This window comes from Psammomys obesus, unplaced genomic scaffold, assembly GCF_907164565.1.
Source record: "Psammomys obesus unplaced genomic scaffold, mPsaObe1.curated_primary_1811, whole genome shotgun sequence".
Taxonomy (NCBI): Eukaryota; Metazoa; Chordata; class Mammalia; order Rodentia; family Muridae; genus Psammomys; species Psammomys obesus.
This window is the reverse complement of record NW_026591643.1, coordinates 5,380,008-5,400,488: the sequence shown is the minus strand read 5'-3', so window position 1 is coordinate 5,400,488 and position 20,481 is coordinate 5,380,008. Positions and strand designations below refer to the sequence as shown.

At 42.6% G+C, this 20,481-nt stretch overlaps 1 protein-coding gene across 1 annotated transcript in view; it reads left to right on the top strand.

Annotated features, from left to right (window-relative positions):
* The window catches only part of Tnfsf8 (TNF superfamily member 8), a 23,221-nt gene extending 3,449 nt beyond the window's left edge, over positions 1–19,772 (top strand). The window contains exons 2-4 of the mRNA XM_055611545.1: positions 5,961–6,003; positions 16,976–17,047; positions 19,378–19,772. Of these exons, the coding sequence (XP_055467520.1) occupies positions 5,961–6,003; positions 16,976–17,047; positions 19,378–19,772 (510 nt within the window). The remainder of the gene's footprint in view (positions 1–5,960; positions 6,004–16,975; positions 17,048–19,377) is intronic.
* The last annotated feature ends 709 nt before the right edge of the window (positions 19,773–20,481 follow it).

Sequence of the window (20,481 nt, the reverse complement as noted above, 5' to 3'; positions counted from 1 at the left end):
AAGAAAGAAAGAAAGAAAGAAAGAAAGAAAGAAAGAAAGAAAGAAAGAAAGAAAGAGGGAGGGAGGGAAGGAGGGAGGGAAGAAAGGAGGGAAGGAAGGAAAGCTGAGTAACTACTAAAGTATGCATACTAACCTGTAGCTTGGGAAAGACTGTAGAGTTAAGATGAACTATCAACACAGAGAGGAAAGCAAAAGGAAAAAAGCATCAGAGCTTCTCATATCTCCCACTGGAAAGAGGAATCCAACATGACACTGGTCTCCCAGTCACTTCACAAATTTGTGTTTGCATTTTAATAAAGACTCTCAACCTTAGTAATGCCTTTGCTTCCTAAGCCAGGAGTTTGGGCTTACCCAGGCCTACACAAGAACACGAACTGTCCAGAGTGGAATAACAAGGCCTCAGGCTGTTTGATTTTCACATTTTATACACCATTTCTAGAAAGAGAAAGCAGAGAAGTCTACCTTTCTCTTTAAAAACATTTCTTTTAAGAGGGGGGCCAGTGAGTCCAGGTCAAGAGTGAAGCAGAGCACTGACTTTATTATGGTGGCTGTTGGTAAGAGCTGGATAGGATCTGAACTGTTTGGAAGGAGTCTTACCTTTTAAAGTCAGATGGTAAAAGTGCCCTAAGACACTTCCTCTTCTTCAGGGACTCCCTGCATTTCGTGTACATTCTATTTAAGAATTTGTTTAATTAATTAGTTAGTTAATTAGTTAATTAATTAAGCTTTTTCTGGTAGTCAGGAATTTTCTAAGGAACAAGCCATATGCAGGACTTTAAAGGGAAGACTCACATGGACATATAGGACCCATTCGGGAACTCCCCGAGCTTGAGATAATGAAGCCTATGAAACTGTCTCTATGGCTGAGACTCCTGCTACCAAATGTGAGAACCTAAACTTGAATGCCCAGAATCCAGCCCCACAACCGTAAACCCTTTGCTCTCAGAACAAAATGGGATAGAGACAGGAGAATTACAGAAGTTCGTCAGCCAGCTCGTGTGTAGTGAACACAATACTGACCGATGAAGAGACAGATATGGCAAAGGCTAAGAACTGTTGGGTTAGGTGTGGAACTGGTACCTAAGGTTCTCCCCTGACCACCAAATGTGCATAATCACATATACCTACACACACTCAGACTGATGAACACACTCAGGCAAACATACCCACATACATAGCACACACACACATACACACACGCGCACACACACAAAGAAATTAAGACTTACCAGCTCCCACCCCAGAGCTACTGAGTCAGATTTGCATTTTAATAATCTTCCCAGAACATCTGTAAGAATAGTAAAATTTGAGAAGCCCCGAGCTAACCATTATACCCACCCTTGATTGTTAGTGTTTGTGACATTGACTAGTGTGCAAGAGCCAGGCCAAAACTCTAGTAAAACAATTCTGGGTCTGCCTGAGGTTAATCCATGCTTGGTATTATTATAACAGCTAGGGACATAGCTGGTTATATCTGTTTCTATGGTCATGTGTTTACTCGCTTTATTAAGAGAACAGCTAACAACAATATCTCTTTTCATGAATATCTAATCTAGAGGGTGACACTCTGAAGACATGAATGTCTTCCACTCAGCAGTCTGGCATTTCTTGATGATCCTTATCTGAATCCTTTAACACCGTGAGGATTGATGAAGGGGTATTATTAAATGTTGTCATTCTTTCCACTCATTAGCTATATATTGAGCTCTCCATTATCAGAATGGAAGCAGGTGGAGGTGGGACCCATCAAGTCACACAATGAGTTGAGGCATGGCTTAGAGGAAGATGACCCGGATTGTGGGAGTTACTGGGGTATGAACAATGGTCAGCCTCCAGAGCAGCACTCCATAGCAGGAAGTGGGACTAGATGACAAAATGCATTGATGGAGGAGGCCCAGAAGACAAAGTACCCACTCCATCTTCAGAGCAGGAAGATTTTCTAATCTAACATCTGAGTCCAGCTCCCTGCGGCCACCTTTCAAGACCGTAAGTGACCTGCTTGCCTATTGTGTCATGTCTTGAAGCCAGTGCTACCCAAAGAGTAGCTACTAGACCAGACATGATGGCATATCCGGGAGACTGCCTAGAAGTACAACAGCTTTGAGCCTATTCCAAACCCACTGAATCAGAATACTTATTTTCATGAATATCCACAGGATATATATCCTTGAAAGTGGGAGAAACACAAGTCACTGTAGTCCAAATCCCAAATCTGCCAAACCAAGAGTTCCTAACTAAAATGTACACTGGGGGTCTTCTGTAAGTGCCATTTGCTCTCTCCTTGGTTCTTGAGAGAACATGCTGCTATTTTGTCTGCCTTATTCTATAGAGACAATGCTGGAGAGCATTGTCATTCACAGCCAGAATGACCAACGTTCTCCTCTCTGGGATCTTCTGTAATGATTAACTCATTTCTCTATGTCTTAGACAACTCTTAATTCTTGAAGTTCATTTAAAGATCAATACAATAAGGCCCAGAAAAGATTTGGCTCCAGAGTAGCCTTCATTGAGTGTTTTCAATAGAGATAATAGAGATTTCCATGTGCCTTGAACCAAAGACCACTTATAAGACAGCGAAAGTCAGAAAGGAAGATGACGTAGAATTCTCTCTAAAATATTCCACATTTGCATTGTCTTTGATATTTTGTACTAACAGAGGATTTTGTTTGAAAAGCCAGTTTGGGAACTTACACACGTGTGTTCTGTACCTGCCACATCACTGCTCTGAGGAAATAGACCTTAGGGGAGATTGTGATAAATTAAACACATTATAAGGCAATTCCTCTTAATACCTACTGTTTTCAAACAATTGCTAATAATTTACATGCAAAATCTTGTTATGACCCCAAAAGCCCAGAGTAGGAATTATTGGTCCTCTACTTACAGTAATTAAAGAAAAGGGGAGAAAAAAAACTTTTTGGGCTAATGATTGGGATGGGGGTCATTGTACCTAGGGACAAACAGACTAAGCATGGCCATCCTTTCCATTACACGGAAAGAACTCTGGAACTGTTGGAATGCTCATCAGGTGTCTGTAGAGGCAGAAAGAAAAGAGAAAGTATGCTTAAGGAAATACAGCAGGGGCTGGTAACCATGGTGATTGTTTTCCTGAGCTACTCTATGGAGCTGAAATTATAGCCTGGGGGGAGCCACTTGTTTGCATCTAGGTCAAGTCTATGTCCTACCTTACTCAAAGCTGAGTCACCGAGCAGGATAGTTCTCATTTTGCCTAGCCAATGTCTCAAATTCCTGGACAAGGTTTATTAGAACAGTTTACACACAGCACTCTGCATAGTGCCTGGGGTCTAAACAATCTGACAAACTCTAGCAGCCATCATCATGCCTGACAAATGTAAGCAGTCATCATGTCCTTAGGCCTTGCTTCTCCATTCTCACATTCAAGAGATGCTCATAGAACAGCAAGGAGAAAGCAATGAATTCTTCTGTCATTGGCAAGTGGAAAGTTCACTGAAGAACTTTGGCCTAGAATTAGCCCTAGACTCAAGTATCTTGGCATTCTTCCTTACAAAATTAACCCAAAGTTCTGTAAGATGACTAAACTTGTCTCTTGCTTTGACTCTGGAATAACATCTACTGTGGGCAGCCAGAGGAAGCCACAGAGACCTTGTATTCTTCAACATAGGAACAGCCACACTTCTGTGAGAAATTCCCTGGACTCTTGGTAAAGGAAGGAGCTACAGGATTCCCTGCCAGTGCTTTTGGCATCTCCCTGCCTGAAGAGATAGAAGGAACTCTCAGCTGACAGGCAAAAACAAGACCTTACCCTTCATGATCCCATCTCCATTCCATATGTTTAGGTCCTCCTCCCAGATACACCTCTTATATCCTTGAGGCTCAAAGGTATTTTGGAATCCAGGAGTATCAGCATCACCTGGGATCTTGTGAGAAATAATGTCAACCCAACTTGCTAAATGGAAATTTGCAGCTTAAGAGTCTCAACATTAAAGCACCAGAAATTCTTTTTTTAAGCACTCTGATCATTTCATGGCTTATGCCACAACTCACTGTTCTGATTCTATATTTATTACTAGTTTTGAAATGACTGTTTTAATGAACTGGTCCATGGCATATCTTTCAGTGAGTGACACAGTGCACACCACAGATCATCCAAAGCCGAATGAATGATTCTCTAGCATTTCTGCCACTGGGATGGTTCTGCCAGTGTTGTTCTTCTACTATTCACTCTAGGTGTCTAGGTAGATACATGGCCCTTGATGCACTCAATCATGTCAGGCTTCATCTAAGTGGAAATGCTTTCTTTGTGTTTGCACTTCATGCTATCGAAAGTAATGCTTGGCATTAAGTCAGCTGGTTATAAGAGGCAACATAAAGGGGAAATTTGTGATGTCAGGTTTTCCTAAGAAGCGTATGGGTAATCGTGTAATTGCAGATGCACAACACTGTTACCTACGTCAAGAGCTCTCAGGAAATAAGGCAACACAAAACAAGCAGAGGGAAAGAGGTTTCCAAACTAGTTTCACACCTCTTCCCCTAAAATTCTGAGACCCCAAGTTATAGACTTTCACCAGATTACTGTGCCATTGAGACTGGTATTATAGAGGCCTCCTGAGCTGTATTTCTGAGTTCCTCCTCTTGGGCTAGAGCAGAGCCCTACTTCTCAGATGCAAATGTGTCCACAGAAAGAGAATGATAGAGCGCTTGCACAGAACACTGAGAAAGGCAGGTACTGTTAGTTGTCAACTTCCAGCTTTGGTAGATACTGGGAAACTATCTTTTCCCATAAAAATAGACTAGGATCAGATCGAAAGGAGGAGGACCTTCCCTATCAGTGGACTGGGGAGGGGCATGGTGGAGAAGAGGGAGGGAGGATAGGATTGGGAGGAAAAGAAGGAGGGAGCTACAGGTGGGATACAAAGGGAATAAACTGTAATTAATTTAAAAAAAGAAAAAATATTCACCCCTTTCTAGTCTTTATTATTATCTCAGTCAAGTGCACTAGACTGTGACCTATATAAAAGGCTAAAAGGCAAATGTGACATTCTGTTCATTTGTGGAAGGCTATTTACATGCCTCTCTAGGTTGACATGGGAAAAAGTGGTGAACACTGGAAAGCTAATCTCTGAGGAATCTGCTGGGTACCAGTGCCCCTCCACCTCTGTGGGCCACCTTCTCAGAACATGGCAACTATTCTTTCTTCAGTCTCATCTGACCCCCAGCACAGTTTTCTCTTCAGTCAACATCTTTTACCATCAACTTCTTACTCATGTGCATAAAAATCAGTAAAAGAGACATCTATGATGATTCTGTAAAGCATCATAAATGTATGAATGAATGTATGAATACATATACTTCTGTTTGTGCTACATATACTTACAAATTTATAAATTTGCCAATTATCTGGAAATGAACTTGTAATAAATCCATGAAGGTCGAGACTCAGCATATTTACAATATCATCACAATGTTTGGAATATAAACACTAATTAATTCACAAATTCCAACCACATTCGAGGTAGAAAGATTTATTCCAGGTATGTTTATAACACTTTAAAATGAGCTAGATATGGACAGAAAAAAGTACATATACTTATTCACTTCATTTAATCGTATGTTGACTTAAGGAGAAAAAAAACAGTAGCATGTGCGGAGGGGAAGAAGGTCTTGGCTGGTAGTGGAGGCTCCAGCTGTGCTTCTGAGCTCCAAAGTTGCTGTGTGCCCCTGAACAAGCCATCTTGTCTTGTTTCTTGTTTTTGAGATGTGCATGGTGACCCCTGTTTAGGGTATCTGATAGACAGGTAGTCTAGCATGCACAGGAAGTGCACTACAGTCAATCAATCAATGAATCTTCAAGCTTTAAGAGTCAAATGGAGGGTGGGTTCCAAATTGCACAGTACTTTGAGGACTCCCAAAGTGAAAAAAAAGATAATCTGTTCTGCCTCTATGGTGTCCTCACCCTGCTCTTCTCTCTTTCCTTCCAGGACTCCACTCCAAAAACAACTGACAAGGTTCCCCTTAAAGGAGGTAAGATCTCAACTTTAGGAATGAATGTGTAATGAATCATGCAGATGACACCACAAGGTATGATGCCTACTTATCAGGAAGAAATGCTGTGGCTGTCTCCAGCAGGAGTGGGGCGGATGGAGGTGGGGGTGCATGGGCTGAACTGATGCTTCTGACTCATCTGGGTAGGCCCTGATTACTGTGCTTATCCACACAAACCTCCCACCTGCCAGTAACACTCTCACTAGCAACGCCATTGCTGTAGCCAAGCTACAGACCCTGGCAGGGATGTAAGGCAGCCTTGTATTTTGATCTGCAAACCCTAAATTGAACAAATTGGAGTATGAATCTGGACTCCACTTTCCATAGGGAAGTCTCGGTTACACATCCATGAAATGGGAATCACAGTGATCACCTCATTGTGATTCTAGAGGAGCCAATCGGGGTTAGCTCATAATTGCTTGGCATGACAGCCAGCATATTGTAATGTTCAAATAACTGAAAATAGCCAAAACCCCTAATGAAGTTGAAGACCTGTAGCCACAGACTACTCCTCTCTGCTCTGCTGGTCACAGAAGTTGTTGATTAACATATTGTCCCACTAGTCCCTAAGGGGATATATGCAAAGTTCAGTTAATATTTAAGATTAAACTCAAGATCATCTAAGTAATGTTTTCATGGCCTAGAGAAGGAAAAATCAAACTCAGAGAAAAAGTGTCTTGCTCAGAATCATATGGATTGAAACAAAAGGTCCTTGACTCTGATCCAGTGTCTTTGCATTCTAAACATCAATCTCCACCCATTTCCACTCACAATTTTCGGAGCCTGGGTAGCAATCACAGGTGGCTAACCACAGAACTGCAAGAGGGGAGGGAAGAAGATGGGATGGGTAGGTAGAACTTCAGAGACACCAGGGTAGAGATGCTAGGCATCCTTGGGACCAGAGGACACAGAAGAACTGACACAGCTCCTCACAATGCATCACCCTTGTAGTTTCTCTCCTTCTGGATATTGTACTGAAGACTTAGAAAGTATAGACAAGGAGCCTCAGGTGGACATAGGGCCTTCTAAACCTTTTAAGACAGATTAATAACCTTAGGTTGATGAACAATATCTTAATATTGGCCCGAAATCACTTAGTCCCTAGTATGTGGTATCATTTCCCCTTCCTGTGTAGATAACCAGTTATGTGATCAAGGAGCAAAGTAAAGTGTAGAGGCCACAGACATTGTCTAAAAAGATCCAGATAGTAAATATTCCAGGCTTTAAGTGCCTTCTTACCTTGGCTGAAATTGGTTCCGCAGTTACTGTGATTATCACAGCCAGACAATACACGAATGTGCAGGCATGACTGCATTCCCCTAGACCTTATTTACAGAATGAGCAGTGGCTGGACTTAGCCCATAGACCGGAGTAGCAGACTCTGTGGTAAAGACAGTGTAGGCTTTGGAGTTAGACATTATTGCTAGCTTGTTGTATAAATTCCCATGGAGCCTTGCAAAGAACAGTTGGCATTGATCGAACATAATTCCCTGGCTATGCTTCCATTTTCATGCCACCAGCTCCACTTAGAGTTTTCTGAGTAAGATGGGAGTTTTCATTTGGCAAAGGTCAGCAGCCACCTTTCTTAGACATAATGTCAGTGGCAAAGATAGCCATGATTAGGTACCACACTGAGCAGTGGTTCTTTCTTGCTTGTAGAGTGCTCCAATCACAGGTTGCAGAGCTCTAACTAGTGGATTTCAGTTAGCACCAGATCACACGGAATAAGAATCAAGAACAAAGTTGTCCTCTCATCAGCTGGTCAGCTACACTACAGGTGGAAACACTTTCTTGGAGAGAACATCCTCAGGTGCTTCCCTTCACAGAAAGAATTGATACAGATGGATGCTAGGTTGTTTTCTTTGTCACTTATTTTGTTTTAATGAGCATAAGAGGCGAAAATAAAATCTGTCCTTCCCATATTGCCCCTCAGTTTTTCATTTGAGGGAGATTTTTTTTTTAAGTTCATGAAATCCCAAATTTGGGGAACTGAGGATTTGAGCATTTACAGTTCCCTCCTTACCTGCTCCATGACTAGGAATATCGGAACAAAAACTAACAAGAACAACAAATAACCTTTGTTTTCAATTCAGTGTTTCTGCAAACAGATTCTGTTTGTCAATTCTGATAATACTTCTCACTGGGAACATGAAAATTTGGTTAAACCTTTCAGGCTTGTCTGATTACCAGCTCCAAGATTTAGCAGTACAGGGTAGAGAGAGATTGGGGCATATTTCCGTTAACATTCTCATTTGCTGGTAAGTTTCTGAGAGCCAAGAGGTCATGGTGACTTGCCAGGGCTCTACAGAAAGCAACAACCAACAGTAGAGCAAATATGAGACTCCACAGTTCCCTCTGTTGCCCCTACTTCAGTTTTGAGGAGCCGGCACCCTATGGCCCCTGACTCCCCTTTTAATGCACATCTACACTTGCCTTAGCTCCACAAAGTTTGGACACTGCAGCAGGGTAATGGAGAAAAATAGCATGTGAGAGTAAAACTTGGCTCTGCACACCAGCAGGCTAGGACTCTAGGAACATCTTTCCTCCTCTCCAAACATCACTGTTCTCAATATACTAAATGCATTGGAGTTGAGGCCACGGAGAGTGCTCATTTCACAAGCTTGTGGGTAGGTAAATGCTTTTTGTGCTCTCTCTGCGTGAGAGCCTGAGTCAGATCCCCACCACCCGCAGGAAAAGCAGGAGCACCTCTATCCAAGCACTGAGAAAATAGACAGGAAGATCTGTGGAGCTCACTGGCCAGCCAGTCTTGCCATACTGAAAGGCTCTGGGTTCAGTAAGAAACTTTGTCTTAAAAAAAAAAATAAGACAGCAAGAAAATGAGGAAGACACCCCATGTTGCCTTCTGGCCTCTACATACACGAATACACACACACACACACACACACACACACACACACACACACACACACACAAACACCATTTCTTTCATACTTCCTGAGACTAGAATTCTCTTGTTGGGTAGTTAAAGACAGAAAGAAAAACCCTGTCAATTGTTTGACGAAACTCTGAAGTAATAATCTTGTTCACCAACAAGCTAAGCTTATGCCTACACAAGAAGTAAATTGTCCTTTTTGAGAAGAAAAGAAGGGGGCAGGGAGAAAGATAGCACTGTTTTGAGACATCCCAGGCAGGGCAGAGCTACTTTCCAAATATTCCTGGGAGGAAGTCCCAAGGGTCCCATGAGGTTTGTCACAAGGACAGATGCTGCAAGGATGGGAAGCCTCTGCATGATAGCTGTTGTAAATCCATCACCTCCAGGAAGCCAGCACTGACCAGAGCCAGGGATGTAGGGCTCTGTACACATGCTGAGGTAGCCCAGCACAGGATATCCTTAGCTACAGGGAAACCGCAGAAAGCCACACCCGTGTTGGTAACGAGTCCTAACACAAACTTGCCATTCCTGGCTAGAATAGGTCCTGCATTCACCCTGCTTTGCTTAAGACTTGTCAGTCATTCAGTTGGATTCATGGACAAGCAGGAATGCTGGAAGGCAAGTCTTTCCCACACACTTCATGCTGGGTTTTAGTCTCTCCTCTAGCAGAAAAAAGGCAACATGCCTCCTGCAGGGAGCCACTGTGAACATGAATGGAACAAAAAAATACATTTTCCCACTTGGCCGAACCTCCATCTGGTCCACCTTCTCTTCCATGTTCCGTGAAATGATCCTCCCTCCTCCACATGCAGGCTGGAGTCAAGGCTCCCACATCGCCTCATCATTCTTTTTCTAATCTTCTGCGTCCATTGAATTTTGACTGTCTCATGGTGCCCATGCTCTGGGCTCACTTGTCCAAATCTCAGATCACAGCCCCTCTACCTAGATTTCTCGGGAACCCCAACAAAATCTTGCCTGCCGGCATAGCATGTCTGCAGAAGGATTGAGACAAATGGAAAAGCTGGAGGGCATCACGGTACAGAATAGTGTCTCCCAGCAGGTGGTGGAGACCTCTGGGGCTCTAGCTGGAATAGGTCAAACCTATTTCAGCTACTAGAAAATTCTCAAAGGCTAGCATACTCTATCACTAAGTTCTGGGGCTGTGGGGCAGGCTTGAGTGAGACTTGGGGTGATTCCATCTCCTGTCGGTAGAAAAATATTTTTCCCTGAAAATGCTATGTGGCCCATGGCACCCAAAGGTCTTAATGACCTAAGGAAACCCCATACCCTTCAAAGTTAAAAGAAAACTATGGGCATCAAAGAGATGAAGAGGTGGTCTCTTCAATAAAGAAACACTGAGAGCTGAGTGCAGTGGTTCTCACCTTTAATCCCTTCACTCAGGGAGGCAGAAGCAATCATATCTTTGTGAGTTCAAGGCCAGCCTAGTCTACAAAGCAAGTCTAGAACAAGAACAAAAAGGAAAACAAGAACAAGAAATGTTGAGGGTGAGAGAGCTGCACAGCCAAGCAGACTAACTTCCCCCAGTTCTTGTCTGTGCCATCCGGGAGCCATGACTGGTGGCAGAGAGGTGACACAAGGAACGCAGCCTTCTTTTTCCTCACAACCTCTCACCCTCAGGAAAATAAACACTGTCTGGCAGAGCCCCACTCTGTCAGAGGGATGGGACTGGATCCAGTTTGTTACTTTTAGTTTCCACTTGCTCTTCTTCCCCTTTGCAGCATTGTAGAATGTTTCCCTGGAGGTAAGGGTAAATCACTTTTCAGCTGGTCACTTCGCTTGCCACAAAGGAACCTACTTGTTCCTCCTTTCGCTCTGAACACACTCAATAAAACTCGCTCTTAAATCCATTTTCTTTTTCTCAAGGCAGCACTAACAGGAATCAGGAATTTCTCTGTTGGAAATACCCAGATCGAAGTGGAATGAGGTTCTGGATAGGGCTCTAAAGCCATCACTGATAATTCTCACACCCAAGAAAGAATGAGGAGGAAGGAGAAGAGATGAGCTGCAGGGGAGAGGAAGGAACAAAAGAAGACAAAAAGGCTGAGGTTTGATACTAGACTTGGCAGACACAATTTGCCAGTCTAACTCCAGAGGATATGTCAGCTTTCCCTACCATCCTAACACTTTAAGAGAGGATGGAAGGAGGAAAAGAAGTGGGGAAGCAGGGAGGGGGAGAAGAAGGAGAAAGACAAACAGTCCTAGACCTCAAACTGGTTCCTTTTTATATTCAGTTCAAGCCCTACACAGAACATCTGTGGTGTTGATTCTGCACCAGCCAGGTAGCCCAGGCCCCAGACCAGAGAAAGAAAACCAACTATTTGGTATTCTTTGTGTGGTATAAAATAGACTCAGTGTTGTACATTACTTTATTTAGTCCTCTTGCCAGCTGTTGAGGTGTATATTATTTTCACTTTGAGGAGGAAAGAACAGTTCAAAGAGGCCTACTTACTTGTGCCAAGCCATACAGCCAGTAAGTAGCCAGGGTGGGATTTGGACTCACGTATGTCTGAGCCATTCTGGGATTGCTTCACTTCCACATTGAAAATAAGCTGGGGCATTGTAAAGGTTATTTAGAATGTTAGAAGAACTTTAAGATGTTTCCAAAACACCCCCTTCCAAAAATGTCAGTTCAACCGGCCTTTAATGTGCATTGAAGGAAGGAAATAACCCTAGGGCTTGATATGTTTACCTTACATACCACAACAGATCAGGACTTAAAAGGCTTTCATCTCCCAAAAGCTTCACAGTATTGAAGTGAATTCCATCTTGATTTCAACCCATTTTTATCCCTTGTTTTCTTTGTGTTCAACAAGAAGCACGCTGTCTATCAGGTGTTTCCCAAGTACTGGTGTGCATCCAGAGTCGCCCATCTGTCCTTTTCCAAATGGCTCCTCTCTGGGTTTATGTTTGCATCATAAATGTTCTGAACCTGGTGGTATCAAGAAAATGGTTAGATTTGAAGACCTGTGAAGTGACCCTTCCCCTAATCCCTACCAGGTTAAGGGTTCACACTGATCCCAAATGCTGTTGAGCGTGCTGAGAGTAGAGACTCCTCCAGGTGTCGCTGCTGGGACTTTCCTGGTGTTCTGCAAGGGAGATGAAACTGAAATATACAAGTTTCTCTGTTTCTTCAAAGATTAAGATATTTCCAAGAGGTGTTCATCCTTTCCTAAAAGCATAAGAGAGCCTCAGACAATTGTGTACAGAAGCAAGAAAGTCTAATCTGACAGGCAATACAATGAGCTTCATTTTAGCATCTTATTAGCCAATCCTCTCTGTACAGTATCACAGAGCTGTGCCAAGACAAGAAAAGAAGAGTGGATCTCACATCTGCAGAATCACTGTTAGCCATGTGTTGCACCAATTATTTGACATCTGTCATCTTGATGTGTGTCACAACAGCTACATATCCGGGTTGTTACTGTCCTTACCCCACTGGTACAGTCACTGACGTTCCGGGAGAGGAAATGATGGATTCAATGCCTTCACTAGAACCACATGCTCTCTGAGAAACACCGTCTGCCTGGTCCTTACAGGTCAGGTTCTGAAGAAGTTAACTAGGATTTAGGGAACATGTCATTTGGATCTAAAGCCCAGTTGCTGAGACCTGTGTCTGTTCTGAATACAGACTTAAAGTTATCTATGGGCTTTCTCTCACACTGAATGACCAGGAAGGCTCACTGGAGCTGCTTTCCGAGCAACCCCTGAAGCTGTGTCTTGAGGCTTTAATTGCAGTGTGTGAAATGGCTACTGACTCATTTCTTCCTGCATTTATCCCTCACTGCTCCACAGGAAGACTAAAAATCAGGGGCAGAGGTCAGCTCTAGGAGCCAGGAAATCAGTGTTTTGAACGCAGCTCTGCTACTCTTTTACCAGCTAGGACGTCTTAAAAACCAGCATCTCTTGGATCAGCCTCCCCCAAAATAAAATCTATAATCTTCATTAGCATGATCCTTTGGGTCCATAAAAATCTCAAGGAGGGGTTCTTGTTTTAAGTCCGCCATAATCCTTACCTTACCTTTCAACCACCTTCTGTAGCAGCCTTCTCAATCTCTCTTCCCCCTCCCACCTCATTTCTCTGGGAAACTAGCCAGTGTGATGTCATTCCTCTCCTGTTTTTGAAAGAAAGTGAAAGGATAGTCCACCATCCTTCTGGAAGAAACCAGAGCTGATGGACAAAACAGAACACTGACTCAAGGACTGCATCTATTCTGAAAATTTTGATGTTCAAAGAAATTTTAGAATTGGCAATGATCTGAAGATAAGATGGCATGCCAAACAATGTGGGATTTTAGACTCTTGTTCTGTCTCTGTCAGTAACTCACTCTGTGACCTATGACAAAGGTGCAATGGGGACAACACAGGGAGCATGGAAACCATGTGTTTGCCAGATTTGGACCAGGGACTCTTGAAGGCAGCTTCTATTCTAAAACCCACACAAATTCTCACAGAAGCATGATTTTCATAATTTAGAATGTCCATGGGGTGAAACTTTTCTCTTCTGTCCCTTGGGTCTCGGAAAACCTGAACATGTGTCTTCTACCTGTGGTTAGAGAGCGTGCACAAAAAGTCAAAATACTGGATCCAGGGCTGACCTCCTGGCCCACATTAGTGCCTGCAGTGCAGGATACATCAGCACAGTCTGATAGAATGGTCTGGAAAGGCATCTCTACCTCTCAGCAAACAGTGCTCTCCATCTAAATACTAAATTTAAAAGAAAAACTTCCAGAATCCCAACAGCCAAACATCAGCTTAGCCTCCATGGCCAGATAGCTCTCATATTCTATCTCTCAAATTAAGCCCTTCCAGACTAATAGTCACTGGGAAGACAGATAGCAGAGATACAGCCCACGATCCACCAAGTTCTGGGGCCACTGCAGGATTCTACTGCATGGGTACCTCTTAAAACTCTTTATATATACAATAGATTGTCTTATCATGGATCCACATGTTGATGAGACCTGAGCTGCATGACTGGTACCCCACACAATACTATCTAGGTCTTAACAAGACCGTGGGGACTTTCAGAACCACCAACACACTCCTTGATCAACACTAACTGGCCAAATATTCAAGCTTCCCTCCAACTCTGTGACTTGCATTATAACTTGGATGTCCTTTTTATACTTATGGCATCATCATGTGGAGGAAAGAGGGTTACAGCATTAGCCGTTAGCTGAGGGCTTTGTAATCCTTCAGAAACCACTAAGAGACGCTTAGTGTTTGGGTCCCACCAAGCATCCTTTACTCTCTGTTGGCCTCTCCAAATGTGAACTAACAGAAATGGTGCACTCCTCTGGGATCTTCTTCAAGCTCCACAGTGTTACTCTCTCAATAACCAGCTCCCTCCTTAAACCCGTCCCAGCAATGTCATTCTTAGAATGAGAAGCCAGTGTTTTTCCTTTAGCATGAAACCATCTAATCAATTCTTTAAGAAAAATTAGTCTGTCTGCCATTTGATTTCAGGAAATGCAAATGCTTCAAAATAAGGCTGAATTTTTTCCATCATTGGGTTTCTCAGAATTACAACTGAGGTCACCCCACTGTGCATGTGAAGACCAAAGGGGAAAAACAGAACAAAAAAAAAAAAAAGTCTGTGTATGAGAGGCTAGCCTGGGCTTGTACTTCTGCCACCATCAGTTTGTAGAAGCTCAGCTCTTGACAATGTCACGAGCCACCCGATAGAGAGGGGCCTTTGGACCAGAGAGATTAGAGCCTGTTTTTGATGTGACCACCTGGCTTTGGTACAGGGCATAAATCCTGTTTTCCCAACTTCCTTAGACAGAATCTGTGAGGTGAGTTATTTCTGCCAGAGGGGAAAGAAGCCGAGTACCCTACTCACTACACTGATCCCCTGAGTAGGAGGTTAGCCAGAACCACATAAGGAAATAAGAGAGGTGGGCTAGTTGATTCCATGTGGCAAACACTGATGAAGCATCTACTTGGCTATGCAGTAGGAGAGACTGAACTGTAGTCTCTGCCAGGGTGTGTTTCAAAGTGCAACTAGCTTGATAGAGGTAAGGGGCTACAGGTTGCAGCAACAAGAGGTGTTCACATGAAAGTGTATCCATGCAGTTATTTAGAGGGAACTGCAAGCCTCCAAACTCAGTAGCGTGGGGGAAAAAAATCTGAGGATTAGAGTCATACTGTCTGAGTTTTAATCTCTACCTTACCAACAACTAGCTGTATGGCTGAGAACAAGCTATTTAACCTTTGAAAACCTTGGGTTTCTTATACACATCACAGAAATAACACTAAGCTGTCTCTCACAGGACAGTTGTGAATATTAAATGGAATCATGGTTGTAGCATGCTCAATAAAGTATCACAAAAATAGTTAACATTCACTATGATGATGCTAGCAGTGATGATACTGATTACTATTAAGACATAGAGTAAAATGGGATGAGGTAAGGTACAGGCTGAGACTAGGGAGACTGGGAGGAGTCAGAACCCAAAAAGTAACGAATGCCACCCTAGGAGCTGTGGCTAACATAGATCAGAGAGTAATTCCCAGCAAAGAGAGTCATCCAGATTTGTACCTCCCTGTTTTCTTCTGGTTAATGTTCTACAGTCTCGAAGAGACTGGACAACAGTCACAAACCATTAGAATATCACACTTTGAGATCAGAGTTCTGATTATATACACACCATGAGTATGTGCAGGCCATCAGCAAGCCTCACAAGAACACTGCTTAGGTGATAAGCATAGGATAAGATCTAGAGAGTGGAAGCTGGCCTTTAGCCCTTGATGGGCCAGAAGCTCTTTGTGAGTCAAGAGCAGCTAGAGATGACAATTTCCCTACTTCTCCTGGGGGTGCCTTTAGTAGTGAGCTTGCTCAGACAGCAGAGGGAACTCTTCACTCACCTTCTAACCATTCTCAGGACCCAGGGACTTTCTCAAATCTGGGCAATGGGATAGAGAAAGCAATTGAGAGCTCAGGACATGCAATTCAGAGATACAGTAAACAGCAAAGCAGGGCATGGCCCTATTGCATTATCTGTCAGTCTCAGACAGATGGACTGAGTGGTCATCCCTGGTGATATCATGAAAAAGGCATCCATGCTAGGTTAGAGAGCTTTCAGTTTTTCAGATAAGGGAACCAAGACCCACAGAAGAGAAATTTGCTCCAAATATATTCAATTTGTGAGTCACTGCAGGAAATGTATAATTTGGTTCCTTGCATACAAAATAGCTTGTTATAACAAGAAAGAGCCATCATCCTTGGTGATTATATTAAAATATTTTTATTTCTAAAATGCTATAACGACACAAATACTGTGTTTGAGGCTTCCTGCTAAGATGTCATTAATGCTTTGTCCTCTTAAAATTGAGAGAGATGATTGAATCGTTGCTGTCTTGCAAGGCAGCCTAAAGAAGAAATTCCATCCTCTGGAACAAAGTAGATGTGGGAATCCTCACATTTCCAAATGCTCACTTGGCCTTGAGTATGTCCTTCCGTATCTGCAGACATAAAAGTTGACCCTGGATTAGTCTGAGAACCAGATTAGCCGATGCAGGTCAAAGTACAGAATCTAGTGTCTGCAGAGCATGATAGATAGCAATAACTCCATCAGTGTTGCTGTTGTGGAGATTGGTGTTTGGGCTAAAGGATATGGGATTCCCAGTGTCCCTTAACCTATTAGACATACTCATTAACACCTTGCATGAAGACTGTGACCAAGAGAAATGGTGACCAACAGCCCGTGGGAACTCAGATGATATTTGTTTAACTTCTACAGTCTTCTATAACAGCCCAAGTAGAAGTAATCAATAAAAAAATAAGCTTTAGAAATGTGAAAATCCTAGGCTGTTTGACAGCAAAATGAAACAGATGTTTGGTTTTTGTTTGTATTATTTGTGTGACTGTGTGTGTGTGTGTGTGTGTGTGTGTGTGTGTGTGTGTGTGTGTGTGATTCAACCTCACAAACAGAAACAGACTAGTAAATGTAGGTCTCAGGGGGTCACAGGAAAATATGTGGTTGTCTACAGTTCTCAGAGGAGCAGATTTCAATTCATGCTTGATCTTGTCTTTAGGAAATTGCTCAGAGGACCTCTTATGTACACTGAAAAGGACTCCGTTTAAGAAATCATGGGCCTACCTCCAAGGTCAGTAGCCAAAGCCAGAAAAATATATTCCTACGAAGATGATGTCCTGTGCCAACTTCTAATCCAGAAGAATCCTCTAGCCGAAAATGATGTGCAGATGGCCTACATCATACTTTTCCTAAATTAAATTTGAATGTCTTAAAGGAAGAGGATGAGAGTATTTTTCTCCATAGCTACAAGTCTCTTCTTTCCTCAGCCCAGTGTGCTGGGAAATTTTTTTGTTTGTTTGTCTAGAAAAAGGCTTGAGCTCTGAGGGAGCTATGTTATGGGCCATATTATGAGTAGATGTGACCATGGACAGTGCACAGGCCTTCAAAAGCTCCCTCAGTTCCCTCAGCAGTGGGAACTACTGCATTTACCCCTTTATGTTTCCTACCTTACCTTTGAAGACATTTTTTTCCTGTTGCTTCCACCACCTCTCCCTTCCTCCACTACCCCCACTACCATGCACCTACTTATTAGTTTGGGCCAAATGCACAGTCTTTTTCCTAATACAAAGAATGGCCCCCATCTCTACCTCTATGTAGTTATTCACAGGGGAACTACAAAATTGCCTGGTCCCCAGATTGACAGCTTAATGAGCTCCTTGGAACAGGGCCTATTTGCATATGACAGTGTACTTCAGGTAAGAGTCCCTTGTAAATGAGACAGCAAGAGGCACTTAGAGCATGAAAGAATGAGCCGTGGAAGAGATGGCCAAGATTCTCTGAATAGCCATTTTGCTCATTTTAAAAACTCCCGTTTTTACAGTTAGATTCCTTTTTGCCTTTCAATTGAATTGCAACAAGGTTTGAAGAAAAAGCATTGAAACAAGTAAAAGCAGCTTCCTAGTGCTGAAGGCACCTTTACCAGTCGGTGCTGATTTTCATTTGTTAGGATTCAGAGAACTGGCTTTCACACAAAGATTCCAGCTTAGAGGCTCTGTTAATTCCCTGCCTCCCTAACAGTGTTACGTGGTGGGTCCTCCACATGAAGGTCCAGGCAAGGATGCTTGGCTGTCCTGTAAAGAATGGAGACATTCAAAAGCACAGACCATGTAAAAGGGAGTGTCTTATTTTATATCAGTTGTTATCATTGATATAACACATATCACATGAACACATGAACACATATCAATTGTTCATGGTAATGGGTTTTATTACTGATATTTTTATGCATGTATATAACATACTTTGATTTTATCTAAACGTGAAAGTTAATAGAGATTCTCCTGAACAACTCAATATTGAAATTGAACAGTATTGAGTGTCACTGCTCTGACCCCATCTGCAATGCCTATCAAAACACTAAGTGCTTGTTCATGACAAATGACTGGTATCACAGAACTGCAAAATACAGTCTAGGTGGGTATGGTCTAAAAGAGAAAGGAGCCAGAGAAATGATTTAGGTAGTCAAATAACTGATTTGTAAGCTGGAGAACTAGAACCTACTTTTCAAAAGCCAAGCATGGTATCTCATGCTTGAAATACCAGTGCTGCCAAGGCAGAAGCAGAGGGACCCCTGGAGCACATTGGCTGAGCAGCTTTGCCTACTGAGCAAGATTCTGGCAAGTGAAAATCCTTGCCTCAAAACCACAAGTTATGGGGCTTGAGAGTTAGCTGAGCAGTTAAGAGCACTTGCTCTTCCAGAAGACCCAAATTTGGTTCCCAGTATTAACATCAGGTGTCTCAAAACTGCCTATAGCTACATCTTCAGGATATTTGATGCACCACCCCTTCTATACACACTGCATATACTCATATAGACAAAAACAAATATACATAATAGAAATAAACATTTAGAAAAGAACAGAAATGGGGAAGATGGTAAAGCAGCACTGGCATTGGGTAAAGGCTGATACCCGAGGTTGTCCTCTGAGCTAAATACACTCCCTACACACCAGCACGCCTGCGCCTGCACACATGCCTGGGTCTAATACAGCCAGACACATACAGACACACTGAAAAGAAGTAGAAAGAAAATATTAACAATTATATGATGTGGTAGATAATAATTAAAAGAAAGACTTCTATAGGAGATGTCTTCTATTAGAAAGTCTTCCTATAGGGTCTTTCCTTTTCTTGTGCACTGTTGTGTGTGATCCAACCCTCCAGCTTTGAGCACTGAAAAGAGAGAGAGAGAGAGACAGATGGTTTTCTTCCTGTGCCTTTCTAAGTAAAAGGAATGCGCTACGGAAGAATAGTCTAGAAAGAGCACTCAGAAGATGCTTAAATTCTTGTATAGCACGCAGCATTCTAGAAAGCAGAGATCCTGAATGGAAACCTTGAAAAACAGGTTTTCAGCATGTACCCAACATGTGAGCAATAATAATCCTGTTTCTATCTTTCCAGTTTCAAAACATCTCAACAATACCAAATTGTCATGGAATCAAGATGGTGTCATCCATGGAGTCGGATACCAGGATGGGAACCTGGTAGTCCAGTTCCCGGGCTGGTACTTTATCATTTGCCAACTGCAGTTTCTTGTGGATTGCTCAAATCATTCGGTGGACCTGAATGTGAAGCTCCTCATCAATGCCAAGGTCAAAAAGCAGGCACTGGTAACAGTGTGCGAGTCTGGAATTCAAAATAAGAGAATCTACCAGAATCTCTCTCAGTTCCTGATGTATTACTTACAGGTCAACTCTACCATATCAGTCAAAGTGGATAATTTCCAGTATGTTGATACAAACATTTTTCCTCTTGATAATGTGCTGTCCATCTTCTTATACAGTAGTTCAGACTGAATAGTTGCTGTTGACCTTTATGAAAATGCTGTCTACCATATAGTAGTACTTCATCTGTCCAAACATGGGCAAAAGAACATGTTACAACTTAAACTAAGCATATGAATTAGTGTACTTCTGCTTCTGTCCTTTATAAGGATACAGCTCCAAGGTTTAAAAAGAAGTCTTTCAAAAGGACAGCAGGAAAGAAATGAGGTGTGTGGACAGAGACCGACATGGGCACTAGAAGGATTGGGTTGACCCAGTCTAACCACTAATTCACTGACCTTGAGCCATTTTTTCTCCCCGTGAAACTCGGGGTCTGAATCTGAAAAGGTAGAAGATAGAATTTACATCTCTCCAATGTTTCCTTCATCTCCAAAGACTGGTGAGCTGAGATTCTCAAGCAGAGGAAGGCCTCACAAGGCATGATGAAACTGATGGTACCAGTAATGTCTGCTTGTCATCTCAGCAGGTCATAGGACTTCCATGCTGCCTTATAGAATGATACTCCACCCTCTTGTAATAGGCAAGAGCTCTTTTCCCTCACCTACAGAGTAGCTGTTGCCATCTCCTGAAATGCACATGGTGGCATTCTCTACTTCCAACACCTCTCATTCCATTCTCTGTGTGGTTTTTAACTCCCAGAAAAAGCTGTTGACAGACAATGAGGATCCTCAAAATGTGGAGAACTTCTGGACAACAAACATTAACAGCCTCTCCTGACCTG